The sequence below is a fragment of the Microtus oregoni genome, unplaced genomic scaffold, assembly GCF_018167655.1.
Source record: "Microtus oregoni isolate MIOR12 unplaced genomic scaffold, Mior012 000009F_ref0000495, whole genome shotgun sequence".
Taxonomy (NCBI): domain Eukaryota; kingdom Metazoa; phylum Chordata; class Mammalia; order Rodentia; family Cricetidae; genus Microtus; species Microtus oregoni.
Window position 1 is genome coordinate 23,718,198 of NW_024543068.1, and position 22,621 is coordinate 23,740,818.

Sequence of the window (22,621 nt, forward strand, 5' to 3'; positions counted from 1 at the left end):
GTGCCCTTTTCTGGTGTTCGGGCAAAACATGCAGCCAGAATACTGTATACATAATAAATAAATAATGATTTTTAAAAAAAAAGAGAGAGAAAGAAAGAAAAGCTGGTAAAAGTCAAGCTAAGGCTGGGCATTCCTAACTAAGAATAAGCATCTGTGAGTGACTGAGTTGGGAGCTGGGTGGCAGGGTCCTCAAAAGAGTAAAATACTGAATTAGTCTAGTTTCTTTATCTTTTCCGTCAGCTTTGACACCAATGATGAGCCTAGCATTGTGTGTGTGTGTGTGTGTGTGTGTGTGTGTGCGCGCGCGCGCGCGCGCGCGCGCGCGCATGCAGACCACAGGTCAACACGGAAACTTTCTCAATTGCTCTCTACCTTATTTTTCTGAGGCAAGGTACCTAACTGAACCTCTGGAGTCCACGGATTCAGCTATATTAGTTGGCCAGCGAGCCCCAGAGATCGTCCACTCTGCTCCTCCTGTACTAGGGTTAGGGTGTGTGCTCAGGAGTGCTGGGAATTGGCACTTGGGTCCTGTTTGGGAAGCAAGTACCTTACCAACTGAGCTATCTTCCCAGCCCCACCATTCCCCCACTTATTTTCACTTTAAAAAAAAATTATTTGTATGGTGTTTTGCTGGTACGGACGTTTGTGCACCACGTGCATGTAATGCCGGCGGAGGCCAGAAGAGGGCATGAAATCCCTCTGGAGCTTGAGTTACAGGTAATTGTGAGCTGACACGTGGGTGGTGGGAATTGAACCCAGGTCCTCGAAAACAGTAGCCAGGGCTCTTAAGTGCTGAGCCATCTTTCCAGCTCAGAGACATAGAGTACTAATCATCTAAGCGTGTCTCAATCCAGCAAAGTTCCAGACTCCTGTGGGGCCCACAGATGTGAGCCTGCTCCACCTTGACTAAAGGTCAGAGAGTTTGAGCTTAGTTTTGCTCTTTCAAAATTGTTGACAACAGGTGTGGTTACAAACAAGAGATCCTGACCCAGGGTGTGGTTAATCAGTATTTTGAGTATAGAAGTGGATCTGTTCCACCTTGCTATTCCTGCTCCTTCAAAGGAGACTGGCAGGAGGTTCCAGGGACTGGCTGCCTGCAGGATACTTGGCCTATTCCTTATATTATATTAATAAGTCTGTTGTCTCCCCCTCCCCTTTTGGAATGAGGTATATGAGCCAATGGAAAAAACGCAGGTGGTTCAGTATTCAGTGAATGCTCCACCCCCTTCCTGTTCCGTCTCTGCCTTCTTATTTCTCTATCTGTTCCTTGAGTTTAATAATTCTAATCCTCATGCTCCTACACTGGAACGTGCAAATTTTGTCAAGGTTGGACCCTGACAGACACTGTGTTGGTTCCCAGGAGTAAAGAGGAATGAGACATAAGCCCTGGAAAAACTTAAGGCTCAGAGGAGAAACAGTGCGGAGGTGACCTCGGACAAGGCTAGCCCCAGCAAGGGGAAGATGGCAGCGTCTAAACCAGGCTAGAGACAGAAGCTACTACGGAGGAACCAGAGGAGACACAACAAGATCATCACACCAAGATAAAATGCTAAAATTTCAACATAAATTATTATACAATGGTTTCATCTGAACCATTCTGATTGGTGTTAATGAGGGTCTGCCGAAGAATCATCACTAAGAGATTAAGCAATACATATCTGCTAATTAAAAGTATTCTACAACAAATCTTCAAATCAGTTGCACGGCAACAATTCCAAAGAGATGAGGTTTGTGTTTTTGGCTTCAGGAGTGAAGTATGAAGTCACTGTTTCACGAAAATTCAAAGCATTAAAACATGGACATTAAGGATTCCAAAACACCTCTCTCTCTCTCTCTCTCTCTCTCTCTCTCTCACACACACACACACACACACACACACACACAATACTCGCTAACATCAGTTTAGTTGAACAATACTTAGAGTGAAATAGCTCAGATCTTAAGCTATCAACTTTCAGTTACTTAAAACTATTAGATATAAAAAAATAATTAAAATTCCTTGCGAGCACATAATCTTCTATAAGGTCCAAAGAGCACGTCATTTCCTTGTGGGCTTTCTCTGATTCTGACACTATTTAGCGTTCCAGCTGGTGGTAAACAGAAACGAAGACACAGCCTAGGTCTCTGAAGTCTCTACACAACATGTCCATGCAGTTCTCGTACTTTGGAGTTAATGTTTAATTCATTCGGCCAGTTGTCTATAATCAACAGTGATTTTCATTTCTACAGAGTTCTCATAATAAGGATCAGTTGTATGATCAGTTTTTAGTAGGAACCGGGGAAAGACAAGCTTGAGGATGCCGTTTGTCCTTAGACATATTTTAAGCCACTTGGTCATTTTTAACTTCTTACCTCCTAGGGCACATTGGGCATACCTGACTGTTCACACCGCCCAGGGGGCACTATTCCCTCTAAAGAAGGGTCTGGAGTGGGAGTGATGGAGGGGGGGAAAGCAGAGGGAAAGTAGCTAATGGTTAAGAATCACTTTGGGAGGAGCATTTCCAAACTGCGCCGCTCACCACCACAACCACGGAAGTCAGCTAGAACTGAAGCCAGAAGCGTATTTACCAGTGCTAGTAAAAATGATTTAAGAAGGATTAGGAGGTGGGTAAAGGGGACTTCTGAAGATGGCTGCACCTACAGAGATTTAGTGTCCCAGCTGGGCCTGTAGGAAGGCAAGGAACCAGAGAAGCAACTATTTCCATTACCTGCATGCATACCTGATCCATTCTCAATGCTTACCTCCAATATTCTGAATTATTATGGTGCCTGCAACCACCACCTAAAAAGGGACAAACGTATTCAGATGATAAAAGGGAAACAGTACAAAAGGAGAGAATTTTATAATAAATAAACAATACCACAAGGACAGATGCACTGTCTTATGAATGAAGAGATATCGGAAATAAATTTTGTCAGCTGTTTGTACTATGTGAAATTAATGAACATTACATAAGTCTTTCCTTAATACCTCCATAGTTACTATAAAGATATTTCTGAAGTCTTTCTTAGCAGTCATGTTTGAATAGCTGAAAAATGTTATAAAGCTGGTAAGTTGTGATTGTCGATGTCTAACTGAACCTGTAGTCTCTTTCTTACTGGCTTTACCACACTGCTTTAGTAGTTATCCCAAAACAGATTGGAGTGCGCTGTGTCAACATTATAGCACCTAGAGGGAGCAGATGGTCTTCTGATACCAGCTTGGCATAGACCTAGTTTGGGCATCCCAGTCTCAAAGATTAAACAGCCTACAGCAGAAAACTCCAGCACACAACGACCAGATTGGGAAAATGTAAGCAATGTGTTTCGAACTCAAAAGTGTGAAATAAGCTAAGTCTAAATGAGCAGGTGCTGGCAAGGACAACAGTAAACTGGAGCCTCCCCCCAGGAGCTTCTCCTCTCTACTCAGTCTGGTCAGCTGACAGCATGGGAAAAAGTGGATCCAATGTAGCCAGATCACCCAGTAGTTAGTAAGTCAGAAACTGAATTTCACACATTCAAGAGGATAAAAGTTGGCAATTGGCTAAAAATAAAGAAGGTCTGTGCTACACAAAAACTGCCCACGGACTATGTCCAATCTGTTTCTGGTCCTGGATGAGACTCCTGGGGGATGCAAAGGAAATGTTTAAATCTTATATTCTCTCTTGGGCCTCCTGACCACTAACACCTGGGCTGTAGCCACCAGCAGACATTTGGAGCTGAATGATCAGACCTCCACAGACAGAGGACAGGTCACACTTGAGGTTCACCTCCTAGGGCAGAGCACTGCCTATGCTGCAACCATGGAGCTTCCTAGGAGCTAGAGTCCTTGTAGGTGCAGAAGCCTAATGATCTGGATTCTGGCACGGTCTCTAGAGGTGCACGTGTGCTGGACAGTTTTATGTCAACCTGACACAAGCTAGAAGAACCTGAATTGAAAAAATGCCCCCATAAGACTGGGCTATAGGCAAGTCTGTAGGGCATTTTCTTATTTAGTGATTGATGTGGGAGGGCCCAGCCCATTGTGAGTGATGCCATCCCCAGGCTAGTAGTCCTGAGTTCTATAAGGCCAGCTGAACAAGCCACAAAGAGCAAGCCAGTAAGCAACACCCCTCTGCATCAACTCTTGCTTCCACGTTCCTGCCCTGTTTGACTTCTTCCCTAACATCCCCCAACAGGGATGGACTGTTCCCTGGAAGTAAGCCAAATAAACTCTGTCCTTCCCAGTTTGCTTTGGTTTGTGGTGTTTCATCACAGCAGTAGTAACTAACAAAGAGAGTGGTCATGGTCATTCCAGTGTTTTCTAGAAGGCACTTTGCATCTCAGCTTAAATATGAGTTCCTGAAATTCAGTCATTTGTGGAAAGACCATTCTGACTTTGTGTAGAACATCTGCAAATGAAACCCCTGGCTATACACACGAAATACCTCCATTTTCTATGAATATATTGCACATACAGTATCTTAGCACTAACCACTTCTCCATTCCTTGCCTAAATTTAGGTATTTAGTGTTTAGAAAGCCAGAATGAACGTCTGCCTACCTGTACTTTCTGTGCCTACTACAGTGCATGACCACAGCATTGCTCAATAGATATTTATCTGATACATAAATACACAAAGAAATTTTAAAAAATATTCCTTAAATTTTTCAAAAATATTTCTTTGAATTGCAGAATATTATTCAACCACACATCAAAAAAATGTGAAGATTCCAGAACAATTATAGAAATGGGGAAGAAATACAATCAAAATCTAACGAGTCCTCACTCTGGATATGCTCCGTCCAGTGCAGCTGCCTCCTTGGAATGGGGACACATGTAAACAATGATGCAACAGCTCACATTGAAGAAAAGACTTCACAGTCCACGCTCTGAGACTATGCTGCTAGGCAGGGATGAGGGAACCACCACCGTCAGCCGATGGTTTTGCCAGTGCTGACCATGGACTCACACCGATAGGTCACATTAAATTGAGCAGGGAGCTTCCCTGTCTACTTTGTGGTTGCTGCTGTGCGCCTGTTATATACATATGCACGCACCTATGCATTAGATGTGCTATTGTGGGTGTGTTATGAAGAACATGTGGAAAGCTAAGGCTGACTGCAGAATCTTCTATCATTCTCTACCTTACTTTTTTTTTTTTTTTTTTTTTTTTTTTCTTTAAACCGGATTAAATGAGTTAATATTTGTACAGTGCGAGCACATACAGAGCCCAAGTTTCTATGTAATTGTTTGTTAAATAAAAATAACAATAAAGTATTTCTGGTTCACGAGCTGTTACAATATGAGCAGAGAGGCCTTGTTCCTTCCTGGTTCATGGGACATCAGGCCTGTTTTTCATGGCTCTGCCAGAATGTTGCTGTCTTGAGTCCGTGTCACCAGGCTGTAAATGACAGCTCCAGACTATGCAAAATCAAGAGTAGGGCTATCCGGAGGGCAGGGTATCCAGCAGTTTGGCAACTTGCGGGTTGTTTATCTTGTAAGATAAATAATCCACAGGATCTCAGGATCTCAGTTGACCTTTGGGGTTTTTTTTCTTCGGCACTTTTGTGTGCTCTGGGTGGGAACACACTCTGTTCTGATGATTGCAGAATCCAGCCTTCAAATCAGCTGGTGGCTCAGAAGGGAGCATTGACTTCCCCAAAGCACACGGGTCCTTTTCAAGTCACCTCTCCCTTTCTGCCCCCAGCATCAGCAGCCACCTCCTCCGTTCCCACCGGGGTCACAGCCTCCTCCACAGCAGCGGTATCTGCAGCACCACCATTTCCACCAGGTATAAACCATCAGTGAGAGTGTGCGCCTCTACCTTACTTTTTGAAACACAGTTTCTCCCTCAATTTGGAGCTGGCTGTTTTGGTGAGGCTGGCAGGCCAGCAACATGCCCATCCCCAGAATCTCACTGTTTCTGCATCTCTCCTTCAGCATTTGAGTGCTGTGGGATAATTCTCTTGTACACTCTAAATATGTGTTACTTGTACTTGGTTTAATAAAATGCTGATTGGCCAGTAGCCAGGCAGGAAGTATAGGTGGGGCAACCAAACTGGAAGAATGCGGGGAAGAGGTAAGGCAAAGATGTACTCATCATCCAGAAGCAGGGAAAGCAAGAAGAGAATGCCTTACTGAGAAAAGGTACCAAGCCACATGGCTAAACATAGATAAGAATTATGGGTTAATTTAAGTTGGAAAAAGTTAGTTAATAATAAGCCTGAGCTAATAGGCCAAGCGGTTTATAATTAATATAAGCTTCTGTGTGGTTTTTGGGACTGAATGGCTGGGGAACCAGGTGGGCAGAACAGAAACTTTTATCTACAACTGAGGTCACAAGGATATGCTGCCATGCCCAGGTTCTACACAAGTGCTGGGGATCTGAACTCAGGTATTGATGCTTATACAGCAAGTACTTCCTCCCCACCCCGGGGCATTGCCATATACAAACACATTTCTTCTCCTCTGGTTAAACTACATGGAGGGAATGAACCAGACACACTAAACACCCTGCTCTCCAGGAAGCAAATGTTCCTGGGAACAACTGAGGTTTAGATTACGAAGATGTAAGGCCTGCCCAGCATTTCTGAGGTTTATGTACTCCTTATACATTTTAAGAGGAAAGGCAACTGGAAGCAAATGCAGCTTCTCTTCCTGCTGCAGAACTGCATCTTCCTCCAGGACTCACTCCTTAAAATCAGCTTAGCCAGTTATAGTATGGTACCCACTCAGCATATAAACAGGAGAATAAATGTGTGCAGCAACTCACATGTCAGTTAGCTCAGATGCATACCTGTTTCAGAGTACCAAATACATGCTATAGTACTTGTTTGTTAACTTAAATGCAAACAGAAAGTACTAAGGCAGATTTACAATCAGAAGAATTCTTGTTTAGAACCAAAATAAATGTGGGTAACTCTTGAGGCACTGAAACAGAAAGAAAGCAACTTAATTCTAATACTGACAGCAGTACTTAACTCCTGGTAATCTGTAGGAAAAAAACATTTCCCTACAACTTTTAAAGTTAGGAAGTCACCAAAAAACAGTGCCAATAAAAATTTGCATTTATTTTATTATTCTAGGAAGTAAAACCAGTATATATAGCATCTACAGTCCTCGGATATGGAACGGGTGTTGGGTAACAGTTGATAAGAGGCCCCTGAACAGATCTGGATCTTAATTTCCTCACATGTAAACAAGGGGGAGAGCTAGGCAATCTTTTAGCACTGTTCAGCTCTTAAATAATACTACCTAATTACTGCTTTTGAAAAAAGCCAGATCAAAAAAAAAAAAAAAAAAAACAAAAACAAAAAAAAGCCGGGCGGTAGTGGCGCACGCCTTTAATCCCAGCACTCGGGAGGCAGAGGCAGGTGGATCTCTGTGAGTTCGAGGCCAGCCTGGTCTACAAGAGCTAGTTCCAGGACAGGAACCAAAAGCTACGGAGAAACCCTGTCTCGAAAAATCAAAAAAAAAAAAAAAGCCAGGTTATAATCTTAATTCTATTGTTTTCTTCCCTTATAAGGATTTACTCAGAGGATCTGATCAAAATTAATGAGAAAACTTTAGGGTCTCATTACTTCTGCAGCTCAGCTTGTCAGCAACAAGACTTAAAAACTTCACTGGTAGACAGCAGTGCTTCGGCAGGGGCCACATTCTCTTTACTTTCCTGTCCCATCTCTTACTTCCTTTCTTCATCTCCTAAGGTCTTTCCCACATACACGACCCTGTGAACTTGGAGGAGAAGAGAAATGCCCCAAGGGGAGCAAAGGAAATCACCTTTCCAGGTAATCCAAACGCGAAGAGTCCGAGATCTTCATAAGACGTCACCGCTGTTGGGGGGAAAGCACATTTGTCACTTTACACAAAACTCATTATGAAGGTTATCTTGCAAGCTAGGCACAGTGTTGTCCTCAGCTTCAGCCAGTCAGGACTAGCTGTGGCGTGGAGCCAGGCACCCTGGGGTGGAAGGAAAGGTAGGAAAGAAGGCCGCACTCACTTGGTTGGTTCCTAGAAGGCCTTTGAGCTTTTTCTCTCTGAAATCTTAATTTCCACTCCAGATGTAACCCACATGCTTAAGATTCAGATGTTTTGTAGAATGTGCCTCTCTAATAAGTAGTGATGGGTATTTCCTTTCTTAAAAACAAAATCACCAAGGGGGCTGTGAAGATAGGTCAGTAGTTAAAACCACTAGTTTGATTCCCAGCACCCAAGTGGCAGCTCACAACTTTCTATAACTCCAGGTTAAGGGGGTCTGATGCGCTCTTCTGGTCTCTGAGGGCATAGGGATGCATACGGGGCACAGACATACAGACAGGCAAGCACTCATGCACAGAAAGTTGTTTTGTTTTTTTAAGATCAAAAAGATTCGCCAAGAACTCCTTCTATTATCTTCTCTAGAATATCTCATGTTCTGATTTTGCTTCTCAAATGCACATATTAATGGTCAGTCTCCATTTTTACTGGTTTCTAATTACTGTAAGATAACCACACTAATATTGGTAACCAGCTAATAGCCGTTTATCTAACTCTCTGACAGTTCTTATCAGTGGAGGCCATCAAGGATAAGATGGGTGTTTCTCTTAAATATTCTGAAATACGAAAAGCAGCCAAAAAAAGAAAAATCCACTATTAGTTCTGAGAGCTAGTCGCTGAGGTCTACCCACCTCACAATCGTTGATAGATGACTAAATTTTAAGCACAGGTACTGATTTTGGGGGAAGCCTTCAAAAACACATACTTTGTAAAGTGAGAATCTATCTACAACAGGCAGCCGTTAGCAAAACCAGCTACTCGGCCTACGTTAATTCAAGGGCCTGATTTCTCGGGAACACCCTGCTTCCTTGAACAGGACGTGTGCTCTTGCACACACACTGTCCAAACAGATTTTCACTGGCAGTAATTTCTAAACACTGGACACACAGTAAGGCGGGGTATGACAGCTGTGCCATTTGCCTTCCCAAGTGCTCAGAGTGAGGGCAATGTGTTCACAATGGAAACGGACCCTCAGCCTATAATTAGGGAGGGGCACATACTTTCCTTTTTCATCATAAAGATGTAAACTACATTCTCATTTCATTATGTTCAGGCAGTATGGCTATTAGGAACATAAGAAAATTACAAGGCTTAATAGTGTGTAAAAGGGCCGCAGTACGTTCTCAGCCCAGACAGCTCTGCATTTAACAAGTGATGCTGCCGCTATGAGGGTCCACAGTCTGAGGAGTATGCATGCCCACAGCGCTTACACCGTGGAGAGAAGCAGCTTGGGACACACTGAGGCTTGGGACACCAAGAGTTTCTGCAGGTTACAGAGTTAAAGCCAGCTTTAATATATCTCTTAGGACACACTTGGGCTTTCTTTCAACTGCCACTTGAGAACAAAAAAATTTTATTTTGTATTTTCATAATGAAGGACATTTAGGTACATAATAATAAGCTTTTTAAAAATCATATGTGGTTTTTCATACAGTAATTATGAAACCAGGAAGAAAAGAGTGGGATATTGAATAATAAAAAGATAGTAATAATTAACAAAATATTCATTTTAATCTATTATCAAAGTTTACCAAGGGGCTTGAATAATTTTCTGAGTGATATTATTCATTTTTAAAAATGCATTTACATTCTGCTAAACATTGTACACATGTACAGTTTAGTACTGGGTTTGGAAGACATGTCTATTATGGGGAGACCATATATGACGGTCACGTGGGCTCAAGGCAGCCCACACTCATGCTCAGGTGTGTCTTGTTGCACGGCACCCTTTTCTCTCAACCCTTGTGCTTAAACTCTATATTAAAGATGCCATTTAATAAATCATAAGTCTGATTCAGACTGGCTTGTACAGAAACGCTCTTCTGAGGCGAGGTCAAGGATCCAGTTTTACCTGAGGTGGGGTCCCTAACACTTTAAGACCACTGAGGGTGACAGCCTCTGCTACTGGCAGGAGTACAGGCAAGCACGCACCACCACGCCAGACTTCATCACTGCTGAAGACAAACATCTCTATGCTGTGAGCTGTGTTTCTGTCACTTTATAAAAATCACCCGACCTAGCCAGGTGGTGGTGGCGCACACCTTTAATCCCAGCACTCGGGAGGCAGAGGCAGGCAGATCTCCGTGAGTTCGAGGCCAGCCTGGTCAACAGGAGCTAGTTCCAAGACAGCTAGAACTGTTACACAGAGAAACCCTGTATTGAAAAACCAAAAACCAAAAAAATCACCTAAGTGCCTCACTGTATGAAAAATAAATTCCTGATCTTCCAATCATAAAAATATGTTCCCCCACCTCTCCGGACTCTAATTCCTTCCGACTCAGAGGTAGTGGGAACGCGTAAGCAATGCCATCACGGCTACTGTCTTTCTCAGTGAGTCCCACGGTCATGTCTATAGACATCTGGAGTAGTATAGCACGAGTTTACACCGACACATTCAATTAATTCATCAGCATTCCAGAAATACGCACACATTAGCATTTATGTAAATTTAAGCTGAATTAATTATAACTCATCAGAATAATCAGTGATGCACACAATGAGATAAATTTATAAAGACAGAGTAGAGCGACAGTGGGGACTAGGGTGATGCGGGCAGGATACCCCGCTTTGATGGCTGGGCAGGCTTGTGATGGGTAAGCAGGTTTGAAGCACACTATGTCAAAGTTTCCTCTGCTTCAAGATGATTTCTACTTAAATTCCCTCTCATATTTTCTAGGTTATAATTAATCTTTCCTTTCGGCTAAGGAACCAAAATTCTTCTCTTCTCATAAATAAAATAGTTTAGCATCTCATTAATTCCCTTACAATATCATAGATTATGTGTCAAAGACATATACACCTAATATAAATTTGAACAGATCTAATACAGCAACTGAAAATCGTATCAGACCATGCTTTTAAAATAAAAATTATTATAATTGACATGGTGTTAAAAAAAAAAGGAGCCGGGCGGTGGTGGCGCGCGCCTTTAATCCCAGCACTCGGGAGGCAGAGGCAGGCGAATCTCTGGGAATTCGAGGCCAGCCTGGTCTATAAGAGCTAGTTCCAGGACAGGAACCAAAGCTACAGAGAAACCCTGTCTCGAAAACTAAAAAAAAAGGAAAGAAAAACATTTCTTCCAAGAACTTGAAGCAATGAGGTTTTCCAGTGTTACACATGGGACTACATTAAACATTACTTTTCAAACTACTATTTTGTATTTGTTTCTCATTATGTAAGCAAAGATGACATTCATCAAAGTTAGACTATAACTGTTTAACTTTTGTTTGCTTGCTTCCTTTCTGTGTAGGATATTGGATCCAAGCCCTTCGCATGCTAGACACATGCTCTACCACTGAGCTACATCCCAGCCTCGTTTTATATTTCAGTAGTGGGAAGTACATATTGGCTGCCTATCTAGTAAACAGGAAAAGTAAATATCTATTAGTAAAAAAAAAAAAAAAAAACATACTGAAAAGTTCTAAAGGGAACGGATATTTCAATTCTAATTCAAGCACTAAGCACTCTAAATTTTAAAAGTTAAAATTCAACCCTTGCTTGTGCCAGGAAACACAGAAAACCTAGCAGCTTAATAGACAGCTTCAGCTGCAGCTCCTGACAATTGCAATCTCAAACCTGCCTTCTTGTTCTGCTGTTTCTTCAGCCTCGTAAAAATATCTCCACATACCAAGACGTCCCCAACTGAAGAGGAAAAAGCAGTAGGCTTTTAAATGGAGACCGAGCCTAGTGCTCCGGCCCTAATTCCAGCCTTCCCGTCAGCATGTCTGGGTCCTCGCTCAGTTCTGTCCCTGTCATCAAACCTCTTTTATGTTGCAAAAATTAGAAGCACTTTCCTCAGCCTGAGACATCATGAAAATGAATAATGGCTTCTGGCTTTGCTTTGAGGCTTTGCTAAGATGAAGTGAGGTCACAGCCGGCCAAGTGCTTTCTTCCACATCTCAGCCTATGAACCGAGGCAGCTCGTGAAACAGTTCTCAAGTTCTGCTCGGTCGCTTGGGCAGTTTCTTCAAATGCTGGTGAAGTTTATAAACCGATCTGATGACTGGAATGCAGTTAGAACAATGAGCCTTTAAAATATTTAAAACATCTGAGCCTGTGAGCTTTTATCTTAGGAGATAAGAATAAAACGAGGGAACTCATTAAATATTTAATCATGCCATGATTTACACTGGAAAAACAGGGCCAGCCTCAATGCTCTATAAGGTAAGGTTAAGTAAATCATGGTAGGTATACCTTATGAAATATTACAACCATGAAGGCTCACTGATAATAACAAGAAAATGCCAATATTATTTTAAGTGAAAAAAAAACAAGATTCAAATATAATCTATAAAATAAAACACATAAATGGTGAGTCTTCAATCATATTCCTTTTGCTCTCTCTATTTGAGGAAAGGAGTTCAAATATGTTATAATGACTTGAACAATAAAGGTGAAACTTTATTTTTAAGAGCTACAAGGCCAAGTGTATTGGCACAGTCCTATAATCCCAGCTACCAGTGATGCTGAGGCAGGAGGATCATTTGAGCCCAAGAATTTGAGAGCAGCTGGGCAACAAAGCAAAACCCCCTAGGTTGCCTCAAAACCAAAAACCAAACAATACTTCAAGAGTTCCACTTCTATAAACCTGAGAGCTTGCAGCTAAACTGAAATTTCCCTTTTTTTCTAGTGCTAAGGAATTTGCAGCTTGATTTACCAGCAAGGGATTTCCTTCCTTCCTTTCTTCCTTCCTTCCTTCCTTCCTGTTCTTTCTTTCTCTTTGCTGCTTCATATATTTTAAAGTCTTACAGACACTTAGAAGATGTTTCAGAGACACAAAAATAAGATGCTGCTAGCGGCTACAGGAGTGGCATATTCCTACTGCACAGGAAAGGTATTGTGTAACCAATGCAGTCCTCTACAAGCAGTGCAAACCTCTTTAATAGCTGAAGCAATTACTAGCAACCTATTTCAGAAATCATTTTTTGATATTAAAAGAAATCAATGCTGTTCTTTGAAAGAATGGAGCGGCCACAGTCTGAATCAGTAAATGGGTTGTTTTCCTTACTGTGCACTAGGCTCAAGACCCCTGTCCTCCATAGGAACCATTGGAAAGCTGCTTCCCATGAAACAGTGGAGCATTTCCAGCTAGTTAGTCCAGTGTTCTGTCTGCTTTGCATTTTTTCCTCAATGAAATAGGACAATTAATAAACCCTGGTTACAGTACGAGCCCAAGTTTCAGCAGAAGCAATATTATCCTTGGATTTGGAGTGAGGGACACAAGTTATCCAAACACAGTTCAACGCTCACAAAGTTGGCCTTTTGGAAAGTACTCTTATTATTCTGAAATTCTTCCTTTCTTGTGTTTTCCATCATTTTCTTCTTGCTCTTTTTTTCTAACAGCACATGGAGGGCATTCTGTTCTCGAATATTCACTAGTTTCAGACTTCTGAACTCTTACACGTTTCAGTGGCACTGTGCCAACTGACTACAGCATGATTAACAATCTTTCTGTGCACTGAAAGAAAACAGAATGATAGAATACTAGTGGCATTCTTTCAGCTGGCAGCAGAGTCTATAATACTGCGTATGTAGGAATGTTCTGGATTCCCAGTTTACTGGTTAGCTGTGCAGTGAATAATTTACACAGTCATGGTCTATTAATGGATGCATTGGCTTTTAACTATTAAACTCAATCTATAGATAACATGAACAGCTTAAAAGTCATTATAAAGCACAAAATAAATGATATTTACTTTGACAACATGAGGCAATGACCTGTAGATCATGACCCCTTTAACCTCTATCTTCAAAAATGTTTACATTACAATTCCTAACAGTAGCAAAATTGCAGATATGAAGTAGTAACCAAAACAACTTTACAGTTGGGGGTTAGCACAACTGTATGAAAGGGTCGATGCATTAGGAAGGTTGAGAACCACTGACTTAAGGAAAGAACATGCTCTATATACAGGAGAGAAACAGCTGAAAAGAACTTTCCAAAGTCAATGCAAACAAAAGCAAGGATCTGTGTGTTTTAGAGATAAAATGAGGAGTGAGGAGCTACTCAGTAGATACGGAGCTCAGTGGTGGGGAGGGGAGTGTCTGAGACGACTGAGCTAAGTTTTCACCATTTGCAATGAAGAAATGGCAAAAAAAAAAGTAAGATTATAATTTAAACAAGGAAAAGCAACTGCCAAAAGAAGTCAGGAAAGAATGAAGCAGGAAATGAGACCTCACAAGTCTACATGCTCCCACACTCCTAAGCACATATTATTGGGTCAACAAAAAAATTTATTTTAGCTGGGTGTGGTGGTACACATCTTTAAACCTTGCAGTTGGAAGGCAAAGACAGGTGGATTTCTGTGAGTTAGAGGCTAGGCTGGTCTACAGAGTGAGTTCCATGACAGTCAGGGCTACGTAGAGAGAGAGACCCTGTCTCAAAACAACAAAATTTTATGTGTATGAGAGTTTTTCTTGCATGTCTACCAGTGTACTGTGATTGTGCCTGGTGAACGCAGAGACCAGAATAGGGCATCAGGTCCCCTGGAACTGAAGTTACAGGCTGTTGTGAGCCACCCTGTGAGTGCTGGGAATTGAACTCAGGTCCTTGAGAAGAGCAGCCAGTGCTCTTAACCCCTGAGTCCTCTCTGCAGTTCCAGGCATGCAGTTTTTAATAAAGACAATAATGAGAACCAGTAAGGCTCAGTGAGTATTCCATCCCTAGGACCCATAGAAAGACGGGAGCAGAAAACCATCTCCATGAAGTTGTTCTCTGACCTCTACACATGTTCCGTGGTGCACACATTCAATCCAACACACACATACGCAAACACTCTAACAATACAAATGAATGTTGCAGGAACTCACATCCATTCTTCTCTAGCCAATGGTGGAAAGCAGAGCTTCTGGCAAGAAAATTCTTACCCTGCATCGGGTAAACTGGTGAGCAGAGCATCTACAACACACACACAAGCTAGCCCACAGTCACACGACCTGACCGCTACATTTGGCCCATGCAGTTCTGTCAGATAGAGTTGCCTGTGTACTGTGGACTGTTCAACTGGTCTTACCACACTTGGATGCCAATAGCCTGCTCCCACCCACCCTACCCCTGGGCATGATAACCAGAAATGTCTGTAACCTTTGCCAGATGCCTTGAGGGAGAAGTCATGCCCAATCGAGAATCAGTAATAAAAATCAGGACACAGGACACTAACTCACTGAAGCTGACTCAATTAACTGATCCACTCAATTAACTCTGAGGGCATTACACTATGCTCACTAATCGAAAGGAGAAACAGAGGAAAATGTAGTCTGGATACCTGACTGCCTTTCCTAACAAACAACCATTGGCAGAGAGATGACCTGAGAAACCCGCCTTGTCATCCTTATCTCCAGCGGTTTTGGTCAAGTCTTTCATGGTCTCAAATGGAATTTGTTATGACCTGAAAGGGACTCAAAATCTTCCTGTGAAACTCAGACTAATGCTGGGCATAATGAAACCAAAAAAGCTCAGGGGTCAGTTTTCCTGGAAAAGGCTATGTGGACGGTTAACACATACACTCTGTTATAAACTACTAAGGTAAGTTCAAAGGTCCTTTTGACTACTTGTCATTTAGCGGTTGCCATTCAGCATCTCCTTCTGTAGGTCAGGCGGACTTTGAACTCTGCATCCTCCTGACTGAGTCTGGGGTTACGGGCATGTGCCACTACGCCTGGCGGACTACACAATTTTTGCCATGCATGTTAACTTTTGAACCAGGAAATACAGTGTCTCCACAGCTCTAATGCTTCCACTCACCACCGTCTCCAGCATTCATTAGACATCCTCCTGTCACAGGCATGGCAGATGCTATGGGAATGATGGCTAGTGGTTTGGATATCAGCTCAACTTCCAGGAACACAACTACCACACAAACGCAGGAAACACTCTTAAGAGACCATTTGGAACTACCAGAGAACCTGCTTCTAAAGGAAAAATCACATCAGCAGCAAGGCCTTTGGTTTTTTTCTTTGTTATTTCCTAGCTGTGGCATTTTCTTACTGTGAGTGGGGTTTAGTTCACCATGGCTGATGTAACCAATCATTACAAACTTGACGGCTTAAAAACAAGCAAACCAGAAAAACCACTGCTTCACAGTCAGGAAGAAGACAAATGGGCTATTTTCTCTTTACTGGAGTTACAAGCTATGTCATGGGATCTAGGAAGGACCACAATTCTCTTTGGACAGAACAAGCAATAGATTTTGGTACCTACCTTTTCTTTTTTAACCATCTCAGTGGGCCTCTCATTCCTTGGCCAAAATCCTCATGTTCTTCTGGCTGAGACTTGTCTACCATCTACTTTTCTCCTTTGTACATTATTCACTAATAGTAATAAACTATTTTGGGTACAATGTACAGGATATGCTAGTTAAAGTCCTTTTTAGTTCAGTTTTCTAGAATATTCCCTGACTCTCCCCCCAGCAGACAGTACACACTTCCCTCCTCACCTGCCCCCCAGACTTCACACCTGGTCCCCATACTTGGCACACTACAACATATATCATTAGCTCCTGTACTTGTTTCTCCTGCTAGGGCAGTGGTTCTCACCCTTGCCAACACTGTGATCCTTAATACAATTCCTCATACTGATAAAATTACTTTCTGGCTACTTCATAACTAGAATTTTGCTACTGTTATAAATCATAATGTAAATATCTGATATGCAGGATATCTAATAGGCAATCCCCAAAGGGTAGCGACCCCCCAGGCTGAGAACCATGGTGCTGAGCTTTTCAGCAAAAAACTGGTTATCTCTGTATTCCTAACAGATGAAAGAACATTGAAGGAATGAACACTTAGACCTTGTTTCAGGTCCAAGATCAGTCTGTCCACATACACTTCAACGTCCACATAGTCAAAAATAAACTTATTTTAAAATCTGAACCACCTCTGCCTTCTGTGTTCCCACCCCCATTAGTGACCTTGACTCCTCCCCATCTCCTTACTGTCATTCAGAACCCACATTTTCCTTCTAGAAGAAGAGACCTTCATTCACTTGATCCTTTTAAAACTCTCTTTTTCTGTCACTTCCCCTCCCTGTCCTCCCTCTACAGTCTCCTATATACCCTCCCTTCCTCTCGTCTACATTCACGGCCTCTGTTTTCACTAACTGCTGATACAGACATGTATGCAAATACATCCACATTCTTAAACACTAATACAGCCTGTTCAGTCTCTAGAATGTTACCTGTACATTTTTTCAGGTTACCTGTGCATGTTTTCAGGGTTGACCATTTGGTATTGGATAACCAATTGGTTTGTTCTTCCCAGGGGAAGACACCTCCCTCTCTCGGCATCCCTTAGTTACCTGTTGCTTTTTAAATAGGGTGAGGCCTTGTGGGCTTTTATGAATGTATTATTATCAATTTTTTACTTTTTATCTTGTTTCTGTATTATCTCTCTTGCCCTTTGCTTTTCTTCAACAGATTATATTTTTAGGACCTCAGCAAAATTAAGCAAGTATAAGGCTGTGATATATTCCTGCCCCACACACGCCACCTTCCTACAATACAGCAGTATTCCTGTTATTATCAAGGAACTCTGCCCTGTCAGGATCACCCAAATCCACAGCTGACATGAAGGTTCCCTTTTTGGCACTGGACAGTTTGTGGATCTTGATAACTGTATACCCACACTTATGCTACCCCACAGCTCCTTTCCTCTGTCTTTAAGATTCTCGGTGCTCTTCCAGTGCGAGCATCCTTCTCTCTCCCAGCCCTGCTGGCCACTGTGACTTCTTTCCTCTTCGTGGTTTTGCCCTTCCCAGTGTCACACATCTGCAACCAAGTCACACACAATCTTCTCAGGTTCCTTTCTTCTTTCTCTTAATTATGAACACTTACGGTGTTCAATATGATGTTTTGATATACATACTGAAATTATGTACTCAAGGAAACAATCATAGGCCTTCAACCTTTCCTTCCTTCCCTCTCTCTTTCCGTTAAGAGGAACTGAAATCTATTCTCTTGGCATATTTCCAATAAACTTGCTATTAATTACAGCCAACACTGTACATCAGGTCTCTAGACTCCCTTATCTTGCTTAACTCCATGTCCCTCAACCAAGAGCTCACCTTCTTCTCCTCCCTCCCCCAGTATCCCTGGCAAACAGCTTTGTTATGTTATTATTTTTTTCTCACTAAACCTTTCTGGTATCCACATGAAGTGGGAACACACAGTTTTTCTTTCTGCCTGGCTTATTTCACTTATCATTATCATAATATCTTCCAGGCACCCCCATGCTCCCAGCGCTGGCAAGACTTCCCCTTTGAATCTGCTTTCAAAGGTAGGATAATATTCCAATACACATATAGATTACTGCTTATCCATCTACCTAAAGACACATAGGGTGTTGCTATTTCAGCACTGCGAATAACACTGTAATGAACAAGTAGCATAGGTTATCCCCACAGGGCACTGGTTTCATTTTCTGTATATACACTTCATGCAGAACTCTGGAGTATATGGTTTCTTCACCAGACTGATAACATGCTTTTCTGACTTCTCCATGCTACTTTGGGGCCTAATGGCTCATTTCTTATTAGTACAAAATAATTTTCTGTTGTTTTAATGTCACTGTTTTCTTAGTCATCAACTGAAGAGTATTTTAGTTACTCCCTGGCAACCTGGCAATGATAAATAAAATTGCTATAAACATCTACATGCAAGTTTTGTGTGGACATAAAAGTCTTTGGGTAAATGTGAAGGGGGTAATCCTGTCAGACACTGTGGTACAAGTACAGTTTGGTATGAATAACTAACAGCAAAGATAAGGCCTGTCAGCTGCATCCCAGGGTGGCTACAAACAAGGTGGCAGGTCCCCTGGCTCCCACTCTTGCAGCATCAGCTGTGACACTGACCTATCACCTAGGCATATTTACGAAGGCATCTCGTTGTTGTTTCTGTAACCTTTTAGTGGTTGTTTTAACATGAATCTTTCTCTGGATTGTGAAGCATTAATCTAATTAAACTTTATCAATACAAAATCAGGAGTCAACTATTGTGGTAAGAACCTGAAAGATCAGAGAACAGGGAGCAGCCGCCAGTTGCTTCCTACCTCTCCGGTTCTTCAGCTACCCTCAGGCAAACTGTAAGGTACTGAGAGAATAAACGGATGCTCTGCTTAATGAGTGACAGGCTTAATCACACAACAGTCATACAGGAAGCAACCATGTCTTTCTTAAAAGATGCCCCTGTTATTTGTAGCTGGAGGTATTTCATTTGGGCAGGAGAAATTCAATACGAAGCACTCCTCTGATCCCCGATGAGAGAAGCCCGTGCCAGCATCCAGACTGTGAGCGGGACTGGTCCTCAGCTTCGCCTTCCACTCACATTCTGCCTTCAGAAAGATGACTCAGCGTCAAAGCAGAATTCTCTTTAACTTCTTCCAGAAAATAAGCTTCACGGTTTGCATGGTGGGAAATGGTAGCAGATTGTATGTGACTCCGGGCTGTGAAGAGCAAGATGAGGTCTTCTAACCAACCAATTGGCTGTACAGCCCTGGGTAAACCATGTCTCATCCTGCCAATCTCTAACACATATGACAAACTCCACCTCCTGCAGCCGTTAGGAGGTTACACATGTAGCTACTAGCTCTCTTATGATACTGTTGAGCACACACTAATAGAACAAGTGCTCTTTTTAAAGAGTCTTGAGTTTTCGCTGCTGGTAAGAAAGTGAAGGGAGCTGGGCATGGTGGTGCATGCCTTTACTGCCAACACTTGGGTGGCAGAGGCCAGTCAGGGCTACACAGGAAGTTACAGGACTGTCTGGAGATGACCCAGCAGTTATACCGGCTGCTCTTCCAGCCGCCCTGAGTTCAATTCCCAGCAATTACATGGCAGCTCACAATCCACTGCCCTCTTTTTGGGTGTAGACAGACATAACAAAGCACCAATACACATAAAACAAACAAACAAATAAATCTTAATAGAAAAGTTACAGGCCAGCCAGGGCTATGTGGTTGTTTGAATGGGAATAGCGCCTCCATAAACTCATATATTTGAAGGTTTGGTCTCCAGGTGGTGAAACTGTTTGAAAAAGATGAGGAGGTGTGGCCTTGTTGGAGGAGATGTGTCATTGGGGGTGACAAAAGCCCACACTAGGTCCAGTCTTGCTTTCTTTCTGCCTACTGTCCGCAGATCAGGATGTAAGCTCTCAGTTACCACTCCAGCACCCAGCCTGCCTGCCCGCCCTGCCCGCCCGCCTGCCTGCCTGCCTGCCTGCCTGCCCGCCCGCCTGCCTGCCAAGCTTCCCACCATAGGGAGCTGGGAAACAGTAAAGACAAGGTCAGAGAATGAACACATGGAATGGAGTCTGGGGAACGAAAGGTAAGTGAGACCCCTGAGTAGCTGACATAATAGAGATAAATATTACAATATCATTGAACCAAAGGCTTTGAAGCACACAACAGTGTAATGCGGTGTGCAGTGGAGATGAGGAGCCAGAAGCAGTGCGGTGCTCCAGAGCCCTCCTCTCCTCCTGAGAGCGATGTGGAGGTCAGGGCAGGGAGGCAACCGTTCCAATCCCAGAGCGTAAGCCATGTTTTCACAGAATGACCAGCGGCCATCTGTCCTGAGATTACGTCGTGTGTAAGACCTTGAGATCCTCTGAGACTGTCCCAGTGAGAAATCAGTATTCACCATGGATCTGACATCTTGCATTTACGATTCTGTTTTAGTCTAGAAAGATAGTGTCAGCGAGACCATTTTATAGTCAACACACAAGGCTGGGGGCATATGACACCGTGACATGCCTCCTTCCTCTGGTTCCAAGAGAAGTCCTGGTGGACTGCAACCTGCCCCAGTAAGAGAGTTTTATGTGAACAGACCCTTTCCTCTTAGAAACATGACATTTCCTCTTCTCCTTTTAACTCTAGACAAAAAAGGGAAGACATTATCCTTCATAAAGACTTACAGCTCTTTTGTCTGACCACTGACTCCAGTTTGAACACAGAACCCCTTGATGACCAAGGTGCTCCTCTCCAGTCTCACACGCATGCGCTAAGAAGAAGCCTACCTGTACTGAGAGCTTTACAGGGACTGAGGAATCGCTCAGCGGAGACAGGGGCAGCATGAGTGGAGAACCATGAGAGATTAGTTCACGGGCCCAAGCAAGCTACAGGAAAAGAAAAGGAAAGGGAAAGAGAAACAGATGTTTTCACTTTATGTGCCCCAGAGTTAAAGAACAACAGTGTCAGAAATTTAAGGTTTAATGGTCCAAAGGATAAAATGAATATTATTTTTAAAATTCCGTAAATTTAAATACGACTCCCAAATAACTGAAATAAAACTGACTGCCACACACAGTTGACTAAAGTCTGAATCTTTTAATAGCATCTATCAAAAGAATATATTACAATGTCAGAAGAACTATCCTAATTTAAAGACCTGTTTTTAAGCACAGAAGTGAGATTCTACAGTTGATATTCCTGGCAGGATTTACAGATGCTATCTAAAGGCTTTACTCCTGAATTCAGGACGCTGGTATAGCATCATGCTATCTACAAAGCTGGTAGAGCAAGCTGCCTTACACTGTCTTCTGGTATCAGGCATGCATCCGGAAGCCCGATGATCAAAGCCACCCAACTACTGGTACAAGTTGCACCTCTGAGATGTGAATCCTAAGGTGGTTTTGCGTAATAGAATCATCTCATTGGGCTGGAGAGATGGCTCAGAAAGTAAGAGCACTGGCTACTCCTCCAAAGGTCCTGAGTTCAATTCCCAGCGCCCACATGGTGGCTCACAACCACCTGTAATGAGATCTGACAACCTCTTTTGGCCTGCAGTCAGAACATTGTATACATAATAAATAAATCTTTTTTAAAAATTTATCTAGCTGATTTGTTACAAAATCTGTTCATTAAAAAACCCCAAGAAGATAGGAATTTCTGATATGTAAACAAAGGAAATAAAATAGAATGGCAGGTTTAGAACTCTGTTCCCAAGAGTCTTAAAATTCTCAAAAATCACCTTTAGGGTTCTCGGTTGTCTGAGCCTAGAATAATACCAGTTTAAAAAAAATTTATTTTGTACATATATTCTGCTTCTCTAAGTCTGGAGCCACAAAACCAGTGAGAGCAAATCAAGCTTGACCAGGCAGAGATAAAGTTTGTGTTGGACTGCAACACCAATCTAATCCAAAGACAAGAGAGAGAGGTGACCAACACACCAGTTTTCACCCTCAGCTCAAGGAAAGAAGACTGCTCGCCACACCACTAATGATATGTGCTCATTGGAAATTAGCTCCTTAGAGGTGTGCGTGATGCTGGAGTCGCAAGCTAGGGTCTTGTTGGTGCTTGCTAAATACAGACACTACCACTGCGCTACACCATCACCCTCGGACTTTAGATCCGAGACATTCACTTCTTATGCAAAAACAAACTCAAGGGACTGATCGGGTGTAGTGAGAACATGGCCTGGTACTCACCTGTCTGAATGCACATACTGAGCAGGAGATGGACTGAATACGAAGCCAGGAAAGCAACTAGCAGCAGCAAGAAACTAAAATATAAAAGAACACAGAATTACATTTTCCCCAAACGTGTTCTTTTTCATGACATCTTATTACAGATTTCTTCATCAGACGGTCACAGGGAGTATCTCTGAGGAGTACAACTACAGATATTACGGAAATGACTG

General features: G+C 42.5%; 1 protein-coding gene across 2 annotated transcripts in view; it reads right to left on the reverse strand.

Moving 5' to 3' along the window:
- The window catches only part of Slc38a6 (solute carrier family 38 member 6), a 62,276-nt gene that overhangs the window by 34,568 nt on the left and 5,087 nt on the right, over positions 1 to 22,621 (reverse strand). For both annotated transcript variants that reach the window (XM_041658786.1, XM_041658787.1), the window contains exons 3-5: positions 22,410 to 22,483; positions 7,741 to 7,793; positions 2,743 to 2,782 (exon numbers count right to left, since the gene is read on the reverse strand). In XM_041658786.1, the coding sequence (XP_041514720.1) occupies positions 2,743 to 2,782; positions 7,741 to 7,793; positions 22,410 to 22,483 (167 nt within the window). The remainder of the gene's footprint in view (positions 1 to 2,742; positions 2,783 to 7,740; positions 7,794 to 22,409; positions 22,484 to 22,621) is intronic.